The 12,727-nt window shown below is 56.8% G+C and overlaps 1 protein-coding gene across 1 annotated transcript in view; it reads right to left on the bottom strand.

The window, feature by feature from the left end:
- Positions 1–6,065: 6,065 nt before the first annotated feature.
- The window catches only part of LOC101619411 (cytochrome P450 2B4-like), a 10,762-nt gene continuing 4,100 nt past the window's right edge, over positions 6,066–12,727 (bottom strand). The window contains exons 4-9 of the mRNA XM_012733471.1: positions 11,428–11,588; positions 10,613–10,789; positions 10,021–10,162; positions 9,604–9,791; positions 7,545–7,686; positions 6,066–6,472 (exon numbers count right to left, since the gene is read on the bottom strand). Coding sequence (XP_012588925.1) covers positions 6,261–6,472; positions 7,545–7,686; positions 9,604–9,791; positions 10,021–10,162; positions 10,613–10,789; positions 11,428–11,588 — 1,022 coding nt within the window. The 3' untranslated portion in view covers positions 6,066–6,260. The remainder of the gene's footprint in view (positions 6,473–7,544; positions 7,687–9,603; positions 9,792–10,020; positions 10,163–10,612; positions 10,790–11,427; positions 11,589–12,727) is intronic.

Here is a 12,727-nt window from a genome sequence, read left to right as displayed (position 1 = left end):
GCGGCCAGGTCCAGACTGGCATGTAGGGGGCAGGGAGGGACAGGGGCTCCGTCCCACCAACAGATGCCGTCTTCCCTTTCACTCTGCTCCTCCCCGGCTGCCAGACACTCTGTCAAGTGCTCCCGCCTCAGGGTTTCAGTCCGGGATGGGGTGGGTGTCGGAAACGCACAAGCAAAGAAATGACTTCTGCTCCCTTTGCTTCCTACGGTGCCGCCCCTTCTAGAAGTATCCCTCGCTGGCCAAGTGGCCCACGGCCTGGAGACTCAAGAAGACATTGAAGGGCAGCAAAGTCTTGGGCCCTGTTGGTCTCTGTTCAGGTGGGAAAGTGGCAACTCTCCCCAGCCTGGCACCGCTTTCAAGGCCCATCTCTAAGGATGGTAGAATCCTCAGGTGCTGGAGGCTAAGTTTTCCCAGCACGTAACTGCTGGGCTGAGTGGTGTGACGTGGTAAACGGAGCAGGCTGGTCTAACAGAGGGGCTACAGAGCTGGGCCTGTGGTTGAAAACAGTCTTGAGGTGCGGGCAGTGGCCCAGGGCTGATACCTCACGTGGAAGGGAGCAGGTACAGTGGTTTCCAGAGTGGGATGGAGTCAGTCCGTGGCAACCAGTGGAGAGAACGTGGAGTGCCCCCTTGCAGGGGTTTGCCAGCGGCATGCTGCACCAACAAACGGCAGGACGAGTAGCTTGATCAAAATAAACTCCTTTGCTCACCCTTCTGGAGGCTGAAGATCGGGGTTGGCAGGCGGCAATCTCCCAGGCTGGCGCCCGGCTGCCGGGTGGCTGCCCGCTCGCCGTGTCTGTGGCGCATCCTAACGTCAGTTCCGAGGACACCTGTGAGGTTGGGTTGGGGGCCTCCAGCCCCCCGTTTTGCTTTATCATGGCTCTCAATATGGTAGAATCCTCAGGTGCTGGAGGTTGTTTTCAGCACATGGTAACAATTCTTCCCTCCGCCCCCTCATGTTCTATTGTGACTCATTAGCCGAACCCAGCCAGACGGTGAGCTCGTCCCGACAGCCCAGTGTCGGGAGGGTCTGGAATCTGGAAGATAAATGGGAGAACCTCAGTGTTCGGTCTTATGTTTCACCCCCATGAACACTTGCCTATTCACAAAGAAGTTATTGCTAGCTAGATTTTTTTCTCCCTCTATCATCACCACTAATACAGTCCAAGACGGTGTGAAGCCAGGCTCTGGCCCCAAATGGTTTCTTTAGAATAGTGATTCTCACGCAAAATAGTGTGGCTATGGGGTAACACCTTCCCCACCCCCACCTCCCACCCCCTTCTCTAGGCTAGGCGGGTAAACCAGGCTTGCTCCCTGAGAGCCATCCTTTGGGACATGGCGAGCACCCACATTCCGTCTTTTCCCAGAATGAGGGGCCTCGTGCCTCCCCACCCACCCTAGAATCCTTTTGGGGGTGCTGAGTAACTGTCTTTGTTTAGTTAGTGATGATGGACGGCCCGACCCTTGTCCCCACACCCACCACCTTCCTCTCCCCAGTATTATCACCCACCCAATGTCTGAGGCCACGGGGAAGCTGGATGCTTACCCACTTCACATGGCTCCCCCTTTTTGCATCTTCAAATTCTGATGGGCGATGCTTTGTGGTTGAGTCAAATTAGACTCCTACCCCAGGATCCCACCCACAGTGAATTTCCTAAAGCCTGGGAGGAACAGGTCACCCCATTTCTCTCCTAATCCCCCCAGGATGCGGTTAGAACTTTTCAGCTTGAAGACTTTCACCTCAGAGACCCCGCCTCCTCCTTCCACAGCTTTCTTCACATGGGGTCTCTTTTGTAGGTAACCCACACTCTAAACCCACTTTCTTACCTGCTGGCCTTTGCTCCTGCTGATTCTTCTGGAATGTACAGGCTCATTCTGGACTCAGAACCCAGGTTGCTGACCTTCTACTCTAGTGGAAGATCTTCTATCCCCCTGCTATTCTGAGCCTGGCCAGGCTCTACTGATTCAGGCCCAGTGGGGAGATTCCAACTGGAATCCAGCTGCCAGGCACCCCTAGAGGTTGCTTCAGCGATGCCCCTGCCTCCTGCCCATCATGGAGCACTACACCCCCAGATTCCGCTGAGGCCTTCTTTCACAGTAATCCCCTCTTTTCAGCAGACTCTTGTGACCATATCAAAAGAGGAGGGAGGGGCCCTCCCTGGTGGCACAGCGGGTTAGGATGCAGCACTGCAAGCCGGCCACAGACACTTCAGTGCGAGTTCAACCCCTGGCCAGGGAGCTGACCCACAGGGCGCGGCAGACCTCACCTGACCCGCCCGCTGCTCCCCTCAGCAGTGTACTTTGTCTATCTGTCTGTTCTGCTCCCCTCTCTGTCTCTGGGGAATCCTCTCACCGCCCCTGCACCTCTGGCCTGTACCCCAGTTCTGTATGCATGAATTGAAAAAAAAAAGAGCGAGGGGGCAGGATGGAGACACAGCGAACAAATAAACATTGAACTGAAATGTCTATGTCCCAGGAAGATGATTTTAATCATCTCACTCAGTCATCTCAAACCCCTTGGGTGTCATCTCTCCCGCCTCATGGATGAGGAAATAGTGCTAGAGAGGCAAAGTGTTCTTCCCAAGGTCCCTTCACTACTGAATTAGTTAGCCAAGGAACACTAGTCGCTGTAACAGGTGCCAAAGACAACTTGATACATTTCTTTTTCCCCTCAGCCACCCCCAAACTCCGGTGGGGTGGCTGCAGCTTGTGACTGGACAGCTCCTTGAGACTCCACCCCTCTCACGGTCACGCTACCTTCCCATCCCAGGTGCCAGTGGAGGAGAAGAGAGAACATGAGTTTCACATGACAGGTTTTGGGGGGTCAAGTCTAGAACTAGCAGAGAGTGCCATTTGGCCCAGGTACCACGGGCCAGGGCTTAGTCACACCCTCGGGGGAGTGGAGTGTGTCGAACAAGTTCTGTGAGATGAAGGAGGAGAACCCGAGTGCTCCCTTTCCTTGAAGTGTTTGGTGAACAACACGGGAGGTGGAACAACACCTCCGATCTCAGGGTCCAGTACCCAAGGATCCCTCTGGAGGTTAAGGCTGGTCGCCCAGGTGTGTATTTGCCCGCGGAGGAGGGCCAGGTGAGGCCTGCATTCTGGAATGTCAAGTGAGAACGTGCCCTCCGCTTTGACCTGTACTGGGAACACCTCTGTGGGTCAATTCCACCTTAATTCTCTGAGTCAAAAACCCCACCTCCTACCAGAAATATCACTTTACTGTTCTCAGTGCTGACACCTGATACGTGGCACAAGCAGCGTGGGGAGGCCCCAGGGCTGACCCTTTGGGCATGGGGTTCTGGGGGTGCTGGCAGAGCCAGGTGGAGAGGCCCACACTGGCCGTTTACCACCTCCCAGAGGTACTCGGCATCCGGCCACTGGTCCTACTCGCTCAAGCCCATTGTTTAGGGTCTCTTGTAGCTGCCCATGGCGCGCACCAGGGCAGGGAGACGGCCTCCCCTTCGCCTCTTCACCCTCGCTGGGTCTGCCAAGTGTGCGGGGAGCTCAGGCCCCTAATGTGGGAGCACAGGGTGGCACAAAACAGGTGACTGTGGGACCCCCCCACCCCGGGGTGGCGTGAGGGGTTGAATATCAGCAGTATGAAGCTATCGCAGCCAGGGCGAGTTCCACCCCCACAGGGAGTGACCCCCAGGGCGCAGCAGACCTCTCCTGACCCGCCCGCTGCTCCCCTCAGCAGTGCATTTCAGTTGATCTGCCTGTTCTGCTCCCCACTCTGTCTCTGGTGAGTCCTCTCACCCCCCCCCACACCTCTGGCCTGCACCCCAGTTCCTGAACGCATAAATAAGTAAATCTTTTTTTAAAAGAACAGATGACCACTGCATGCGGAGCGGAGCGGGGCTGGGCTCCACGGCTGACGGCGAGGCTGGCGCCCCCTCCCTGCGGCCACTCCCTCTGTCCCTCGCCCCCTCGCTCACTCAATGCCAGCCGCACCTCACTGGCCCTCATGTTGTGTGATCACAGTGCCACGAGGAGCCGACTCATGAGGGGGAGCGGTGTTTGCAGGGAGGAGACTAACGTTCTTGATGTTCAGTCTCGCAAGACTGGAAAAGGTTTTGGTGCAGCCAGGGGCGAGCTGCCCGAGGACGTGGAGGTTGTTGGTGCCAGGGAGACAAGCTGGTGGCACTTGTGTAGCACACGCCACCGTTCAGTCAGTGCAGCACACGCCACCGTCCAGTCAGTCAAGACTGAGGGAAAAACAGCTGAAGGGGGCCCAAGGCTGAAGGCCCAACTCCCTAGATGGTGGTGGAGCATCTGCACAAGCCGGTCCGCTCAATCGGGTTGTGGCTGTCATCAGTGTAACCAGAATAAAGATCTTGCTATCACCATGTTATTGGTATTTTTAATATAAAATAAGAAGTGGCCACAACTCCGTGGCCACAAAACAGCAGAAGATTGCAAGTCTCACTTTTCCCCACTTACTGCTGGACATTCTTGGCCTCAGTTTCCTCTACTGTAAAATGGGGGTAACAGTGTCTACCTCATAGGGCTGTGGAAGGAATACATGATCGAATAACTGGGAAATAGTGCAGCACTGCCCGGCACAGAGTAAGAGGCTCATAGAGCTCAGCTATTTTGTTTGCAGAGTTCATAATTCTAATATCAAGCCTATTAGTAATGGTAAATATTTACTTTTTAAAGCTGCTGGGCTCCCCTCCCCTCCACCACCATAACTAGAATGGAGGCTTAAAGTGCATCTAGATTGGAGATCATAAAATTAATTGTCTGCCTGGTATGGTTTTGAGGGTGAAAGGCGAATTGTTAATAATTACGCTCTCCCACCCCATCCCCGCCAAGACCAGCGTTGCTGTAACTCACCACTCCACAGGGGGGCGGCAGAGAGCTAGACGCGTTGCTGATGTTACATAAGCAGGGTTCATTGGTTCACACACAGGGCAAGCTTCCCTTTGGGTGACCTGCAGCGCTGAAGCAAGAAGCAGCGAAAGCATGTGGGCCTTGACTCCAGCACATTCTACACTCTGTCACCTGAGTGTGGCTGAGCCCAGCTCTGATTCCCTGCTCCTGCCAGGTGTGGTGGTGACAGGGGGTTGGCAGAAATGACCTCCTGGTCCTCACCTCCTCTTGCACCTGTCACAGAGGAGACAGACTGGTGGGGGACAAGAGGGAACCTCTAAAGATATAAGGCAGAGGGCCCTCCCTGGTGGCACAACGAGTGAAAGCGCAGCACTATGAAGCTCCTGCAGCCACTGTAGCACCAGTTCGACCCCCAGCCGGGGAGCTGACCCACATGGCGCGGCAGACCCCTCCTGACCCGCCCGCTGCTCCCCTCAGCAGCGTATCTCAGTCCATCTGCCTGTTCTGCTCCCCACTGTCTCTGGTGAATCCTTTCACCCCCACATCTCTGGCCTGTACGCAGGTCTGTATGCATAAATAAATAAATCTTAAAAAAAAAATAGAAAGCAGAAAAAATATATAAATAAGACCACCTTCCTGCTCTGCTCAAAACTCCCTCGTGAGTGAAGCCCAGACCCTCCACCATCTGCCCCATCACCTCTCTGCTCTCCTGTCCTCCCCCGCTGCTCACTCACCCTGTGCTAGGGCCAGACACCCGCCTCCTGGCTGCGCCCCAACTCCAGGCACATCCCACCACAGGGCCCTTGACTGGCTGTTCCCGCTGCCCGGGGCCCTGCGCCCTGACACCACTGCCCCTGCACGCCAGTCTCGGTCTCCTTTGTTATGTTTCTGATCAAATGCTCCCTTCTCAGAGAGCTCCTCCCAATCAGTCACCCCACTGAAAGCCACAAGGGGCCCCACTCACATTCCTGCCCTTCTAATCCCCACTCCCCAGTTTTATCACTTTCTGACACCCCCCAAAGAGTTATTCCTGTCTCCTGATCATTATGGATTCTGTCCCCCGCTAGACACGCACGTGAACGTCACCTCCACCAGGGAAGGAGGCTTTTTCTGTTGCTTGTATCCTCAGTCCCCCATATAGCACCTAGAACACAGCAGGCGTTCCCTAAGTGCATGGAGCGAAGGGTCTCTGAGGCGCTCTTATCACCTTACTTCACATTCATCCAGCAAACGTTTATTGAGCACCTACTGTGTACCAGACGCTGTTTTAGGAGTCGGGACACAGCAGTGAATGAAGGAAGCGCCATACAGAGGGTCAGCCTCCAGGGCCTGCCTGGGGCCCTCTGGAGCCCCTGTGGGGTGCAGCTGGGGAAGGAAGCCACCATAAGGGAAGGAAGGGAGGTGCGTCAGGGCAGGTGTGGTGGCTCAGGTGGCAGGGCCTGGGCTCTGAAGGCGCTGTCTTGGCTGCAGAATGATCTGGAAGGGTGGGGGCTGCTTCCCGAAGCCGCTCTCCTGGGGCTGCAGGTCCAGGGTGGCCGGAGGCAGTGGCGAGGAGGGTGAGAAGCTCTGCAGCAGCCATGTCAGGTAGAGAAAGAGCTCCGCCCGGGCCAGAGACTCTCCCGGGCATGCTCGGCGGCCTGGGGGAGCAGGAGGGGTCCAGGTGAGGAAGGAGTGCGGGGGTGGGGGGAGACACAGACCGAAAGAGACCGGAGATGAGGTCTGGCACATGACTTCAGGCCATGTCACCCCAGCCAGCCTTTCCCGCCCGCCTTGGGCACATCCGTTCTCCCAGGAGCCCAGATGCTCTGGACCCTCGTCCACCTGTGAGGGCACAGTGGTCCTTTGGGGATCTGCAGGGCCGCAGGTTCTAGGCCCCCTGTGTTACCCAATTCTGAGGCTGCTCTGGTCCCTTCTATAAAATGAAGTTCTATTTTGTTTTTGCAGTAACAATGCATTAGAATGTTCTACAAGTTCCAGGGTTCATCATGGAAAACTAGCATGTCTCTACTCCATTAAGGTCACTGCTAAAAGTTCAGAAAAATAGCGTAGAATCTGCATCCAGCCGATGCCTATAGTCCTCTGCTATGTTAAAGCATCTCTAGGTGACCTAATGCAATATGAATGCTATGTACACGGCTGTTGTGCTGTGTTTGGGGAGGAGCACGGGGCAAAGTCTGTGTGTGTCAGTACAGACGCGACAGCAGCCAGGTTGGCTCACACACAGCCCAGCAGGCGCCAGGAGGGCATCGCTTTGTTCAGCTGTGACCACAGGATTAACTGACCTGCTGAGTTCCTAGGGGAGCTCATTTTCCATGTTCCTCACATCAGAAAGCCACTCCTTACATCAGGCCTCCCTGATGGCGCAGGGGTTAAAGCCTCAGCATTACCAAGCTATCGCCAGCCACTGCAGGAGTTCAGGCCAACCCCCATGGCACAGCAGACCTCTCCGGTCTCCCTGCTGCTCCCCTCAGCAGTGGATTTCAGTTGATCTGTCTGTTCTGCTCTCCGCTGTTTGTTCTGCTCTCCGCTCTGTCTCTGGTGAATGTTCTCACCACCACCCTCCCCCCCAACTCTGGCATAGACCCCAGTTCTTGCATGCATGCATAAATAAAAATAAACCTTTAAAAAAAGCGGAGAGGTTCAGAGAGAGACAGCGTCCTTCCTGAGGCCTCCCAGGAGCCGCTGGCCTGGGGGAGCCCATGGACTGACCTGCAGAGAAGGGCAGAAAGGCAGGGTTCTTTTGAAAAGCTCCGTTGGCATCCAGGAACCTCTCAGGCCGGAAGGAGGAGGGGTCTTGGAACCAGTCGGGGTCATTGAGGACAGAGTGGAGTACTGGGAACACCATGGTGCTCTTGAGGGGAGGAGAGTCTGGTCAGATGGTCACAGCTGCTGCCCAGACGGCACCCATGGGGAGCAGCTGGGCCAGACGGTCACAGCTGCAGCCCCAGATTAGCGCCCAGAGGTGGACTTCCGGTCAGTTGGCCCAGCGCTCCCTGGTAGATCAGGGTGAGGACTGTGTGCTCTGGGGTCAGCAGAACTGGCAGCTGGCCCTAGCCCTGTCCCTTCCTCGTGGGTGATTCTGAGCCAGCGGCTCTCTCTGAAATGCAGTCTCTCTCTCTCCCCCCACCCCCACCCCGTAGAGTGTTCATTACGACCTGACCCCGGAAGTCAAGGAGCAGAAACGAGTCTCTGGACATATAATAAACAGACAAGAATTGGTGATAACTTCGCAGGGCCACCACCTGAGGTCCCAGAGATTGGGCCTCAGGCCCGCTGACCCCAGGAGGCCCCTTCCTTCCATCACCTGCGCCTCAGGCCCGTCCTGGAGCGGGCGCCTCTTACAGTTCTCCCAGGGCTAGAGGCCGCCGGTGTCATGCGGACCACCCGGCCGCACAAGCTGAGCCCCCACTTATTCAGAGCCTGCGTGCTGGTAGCTTTCTAACCTGTCCCGGAGTTCTTCACCTCTCCAAGGAAGGGCACGCTGATGGCCATTCAAGCAAATAAGCAGCGTCCAGCTAACACGAAGAGCACTCAGGAGCTTTCGGGTGGGCAAGGCATGGGCCTCCCTTGGCTAGCCTCTTCCCCGGGCCCTGCTCCTGCCAGGGGAGGGAATAGCCCCCCTCGGTGTCACAGAGGGCCCAGTACCTGGCCACACTGACCTTCGGCTGCTGGGAGACTGGGCTCTTGGGACCTGATGTTCCTGTCACCACTCAGGCCTGGAGAGAGGCCTGTCAGTGTGTCGGAAACAGATGGAGGCTGCATATATGCCCAAAAGAAGGGAGAGCAGAGGGCTGAGAAGTTCCTGCACCCCTAGGCTCCCGGGGGCCTGATTTGGCACGGCCCATGGGGAACCCCCTGTGTGCCTACCTTGGGGGCGGAGTGTGCTCACAGAGGGCAGGGTGGGCCTGGACTTATCTCTCCAGGCAATTCCAGGACCAAACCTAGTTTCTAAAGAGTCCCATCTCCACCCCCTTTCACCCCAAAGTACACAAATGCCCCACTCGGGCCAAGTCAGACAGATCCTTCCTTCAAACTATACAACCAGCCTGCTCATTTGAGGGCCACGAGGGATGCCCATCATCAGCTGACTTCTGAGCAAGTTCTGAAGAAGAGGAGGGAGGGAGCTGAGATTGTCTTTGAGGGGAGGACAGAGCTGAAGGGGGGAGCAGGGGGAACAGCCAGTGCAGAGAGCCCCGGAGAGGGAAGTCCTGGCAAGTGCAAGGACAAGGAGGAGCCAGCTGTGCTGGAGTGAGCTAGGAGGGAGCAGGAGGTCACCTCTACCATGCTGGGTATTTGGTTTTGACTCGAAATGAGTTAGCAGCCGTGGGGGAGTTTTATGCTGAGGAGAGATGGGACTGAACGCCACTCTGTCTCTAGGTGACCCATAGACTGGTCAGGGTAATCGAGTGAGTGAGACGTTGGAGCAAGACTGGATCAGCTCACTGGATCTTCACAGCCCCAAAGCAAAGCAGCATTCTGGCGCCCACTGTACAGGAGCGACTGCTCAGAGAGGCTGAGTCACTGGCCTAGAGTTGCACAGCTGGAAAGTAGAAGCACAGGGAAATAAAGTGACTCCGCAGCCCTGGTTCTCACTGGTTGCACTTTGGTGCCCCTCTGGGGAGCTGGCAATCCTACCCCTGCTTGGGTTGAGGAAGTGGGGCTGGGAACCAGATCTGGAAGGCTCTGCAGCCTCGTGTGAAGACGACTGGCCTGCCGTTCTGCCTGAGACACCAAAACTGCAGCTGAGCCAGGAGGCCCCTGCCTGTACCTTGGGGATGTGGTATCCTCGGAACTGGGTGTCCTGGGTGACAGCATGGGGCACGCCCAGAGGTATGATGTCTGCGAACCTCAGGATCTCGTGGAGCACAGCCTCCGTGAACGGCATCCGGGGCCTGTCCTCCAGGCAGGGCCGTCTCTCCGGCCCCACCACTCGGTCAATCTCTTGTTGCATGAGCTCTGCTCCGGTCAGTAAAGGGCGAGAAAAGACAGTTATGACTGTGGGAAGGCTTGACACGCTGGCACCTACTCCCACCTTCAACTTCCCAGACTTCCAACCCAGGGTCGCATCAAGGGCGGCCGCCCTGCACCCGCCGATGATGTGCCCCTTCAGAAATGCGCTACGAGCTCTTGGTCCTTGTTCCCAACTTGACAACTCGGGCCGTGAAGAGAAAGGGCTGGTTCTAACCTGTGACCTGTGGGTACTTCAGGAGGGTCAGGAGCCCATATCTCAGGGCAGTGCTGGTTGTCTCCAGGCCCGCAAAAAAGATGTCGAGAGCAGAGTTGAGCAAGTTCTCTTGGTGGAATTCTGTGTGGGGATCCCCTTGCTCCTACATACAAAAGTGCAGACTGTCAGAATTCGAGAGGAGCCGAAAGAGGCCGTCCAGCCAGACCGGGGATGGCAGGCGAGTGGCGCTCCTCACACACACCCACTTCTGGAGTCTTTGCCCACAGCAGGCATCACCAATCAATTCTAGCACTCTTTGTACTAAGCCTCAGACCCCCATTACAAACAGGCAAAACGGACACATGAAGCTTATTTATAGTTCTAGATCTAGAACAAAGGCTGCCCTCGTAGCACACCACTTTACTGGGAAAATGAATGGCAGAGTCTCATTTTCGGGAGACCCAGAGATATACAGAAAACTGTACCTGCTCGCCCAGTAACCGGAAAGGCGAGGCGGGGGTTTGGTGCCCGTCTCGTGCCCCCTAGCCCAGGATGCCCAAGCCCTCAGCCCTCACGGGTCCCAGGAGCGCTTGTGTCCAGCCCCACGCCTCACCTCCTGCATGCGGATGAGGAAGGCATCGATGAAGTCCCGGGGCCACGCGGGGTCCAGAGACTCCTCGTGCTCTCTCACTATGCGGGCCACAAATTCCTTCTGCTTCTCGAAGACCTCGAAGAGCCGGTTGTGTGGCCCAGGGAGGTGCCGCAGCAGAGCTGGGAAAAGGCTATACACCTTGGGGGCAGGAAGAGGCCACGGAGAGGAAGTCTCGCACCTGCTGTTCCTGCTCTGAAACACTGTTTTCCACGGGCTCACTCTGGCTGGTGAAATCCTGCTCATCGCCGAGGTCAGTGTCCCTCATCTCCAGGAAACCTTCTGACTCTAACAGACCCCGGCTGACTGAGATTTGACCCTGACCCCCCGTTCGTGCTCCCCATTCCAGTTCTGACCAGGGCCCTGCCCCTCCATGACCCCTCTGCCTGCCTCCCCCACCCACACACGGTCTACTCTCAGCTGTCTCTGTGCCGCGACTGTTCCGTCTCCCCTCTCTGGGGTGAGAGCCAGAGGGGACAGGGCCCCCGCTGTCATGCACCCCTGCACCCCAGCTCCCCAGCACAGGTTGGTGGGAGGAGCGGGTCAGTGGACATGGACCCCCCGTGCCTCAGCCCTGAGCGCTCCGGCCACCCATGCCCGGGCTGGGATCTGTGTAGCCCTGGATGAGTGTCGCAGGAGGACAGGGCAGGGCTGTGGCGACCTGCAGAGTCGCTAGCTCTCAGCAAGGCGTTGGGCACAGCATAAAGGTTCATGACAGACACAGAAGTGAAGGGTGGGGCCCTGGAGGAAGGACGTGTGGCTGGTGGGGCTTCAGATACCTGCACCCAAAATGTGTCCACCTGCTTCAGGTTTTCCGCCAGCAGCCACAGGAAGGTCTTGAAGTCCTCATCTTGGTAGTCAAAACGACGGCCGAAGACCACGGAGCAGATGATGTTGGAGACGGAGCGCCGGATTGGGAAGGTGGGGTCAAAGGGTGTGCCTGTGGGAGCTGAGAGATTAATGCTCCCCATCGCTGCTCCCCCTCCCAGCACACATGGAACCATACCACTCCCCTGCTCAAGGGCCCTCGGGACAGTTCAAGTTCTTGGCATGAAGCAGAGGCCTGACGTGGTTGGCTCCTAGGATCACCCCAGTCTTCCCCTCACTTCCTTCCATGCTCAAGCCTCTAGAGAAGATGGAACTTTCTCCAGTTCCTCCAGAGCACTGAATTCTCTCATCTCTGGCTGTCTGGCTGGTCTGTCGTCTCCCACATGGAGTGATTTTTACTCATCCTGAAGTGTCAGCTTGGATACCGCCTCCAAGAGGCCGTCTCTGACTGTCAATTCCGGGCCTGGCCAAGGGCCTCCTCTGGGCTTTGCCCACCATGGTCCAGCCACAGCAGCCGGCGCCATGATGGGAGAAGCTCAGGGGTCTTGGGAGCCCAGGGGAGGCTCCGGACCCAGGTTAGAGTGGGGCTGGGCAGCAGGGGCCGGTGGCTTCCTGGAGGACTGTCTAAGCTGAGGCCTGAGCTGGAGTGGCAGGCGGAGTCAAACGAGAAAGAGGAAAGCACGTCCAGGCCCAGGGTTTGGCCCACGCGTGCAGAGGCCTCAAGCCCTCTGTCAGGGAGGTCCGGCTTGGGCAGTGCAAAGGCACAGCCCTCTAAGGGGCATCAGTGACGTTGTCGATAAATGCATATAAACCGATGCATGTATCTGTTACAACGTTCTGGCAGATGGCAGTCAGGTGTCTTGAGAAGGAGGCATTTTTCCTAATTCACAGAGGGGCACCGCACGGCCTGGCGGCTGCCCTGTCCTCAAAGGTTCCCAAAGGTGTGAAACTTAGCTGCACGAGTCCGGTAAAGATCTTCAGCGTCAACCACCCACATGTGCCTGCACTCTCGCAGGGTCTGTGGGAAAAGCTGAGTTCAGATCTTGCTCAGTCAGGCTATATGTTAAGTCAGGAGTCCCAGGGGCACGTTCTAGAGCCCGTGGGAGGTTGGAATCACCTGCTGGAAAATGGTGACTGAATCCAAGGGCTCTTGAGAGTGATGAGAAACTGAAGCCCCAGAGAGGGGAGAAGAGCTGAGCTTCACACACACACACACACACACACACACACACACACACACACACACACACA

The sequence above is a fragment of the Condylura cristata genome, unplaced genomic scaffold (assembly GCF_000260355.1).
Source record: "Condylura cristata isolate star-nosed mole 26May11 unplaced genomic scaffold, ConCri1.0 scaffold00041, whole genome shotgun sequence".
Taxonomy (NCBI): Eukaryota; Metazoa; Chordata; class Mammalia; order Eulipotyphla; family Talpidae; genus Condylura; species Condylura cristata.
The sequence above is the reverse complement of the archived record's forward strand: the minus strand, read 5'-3'. Positions and strand labels throughout refer to the sequence as shown.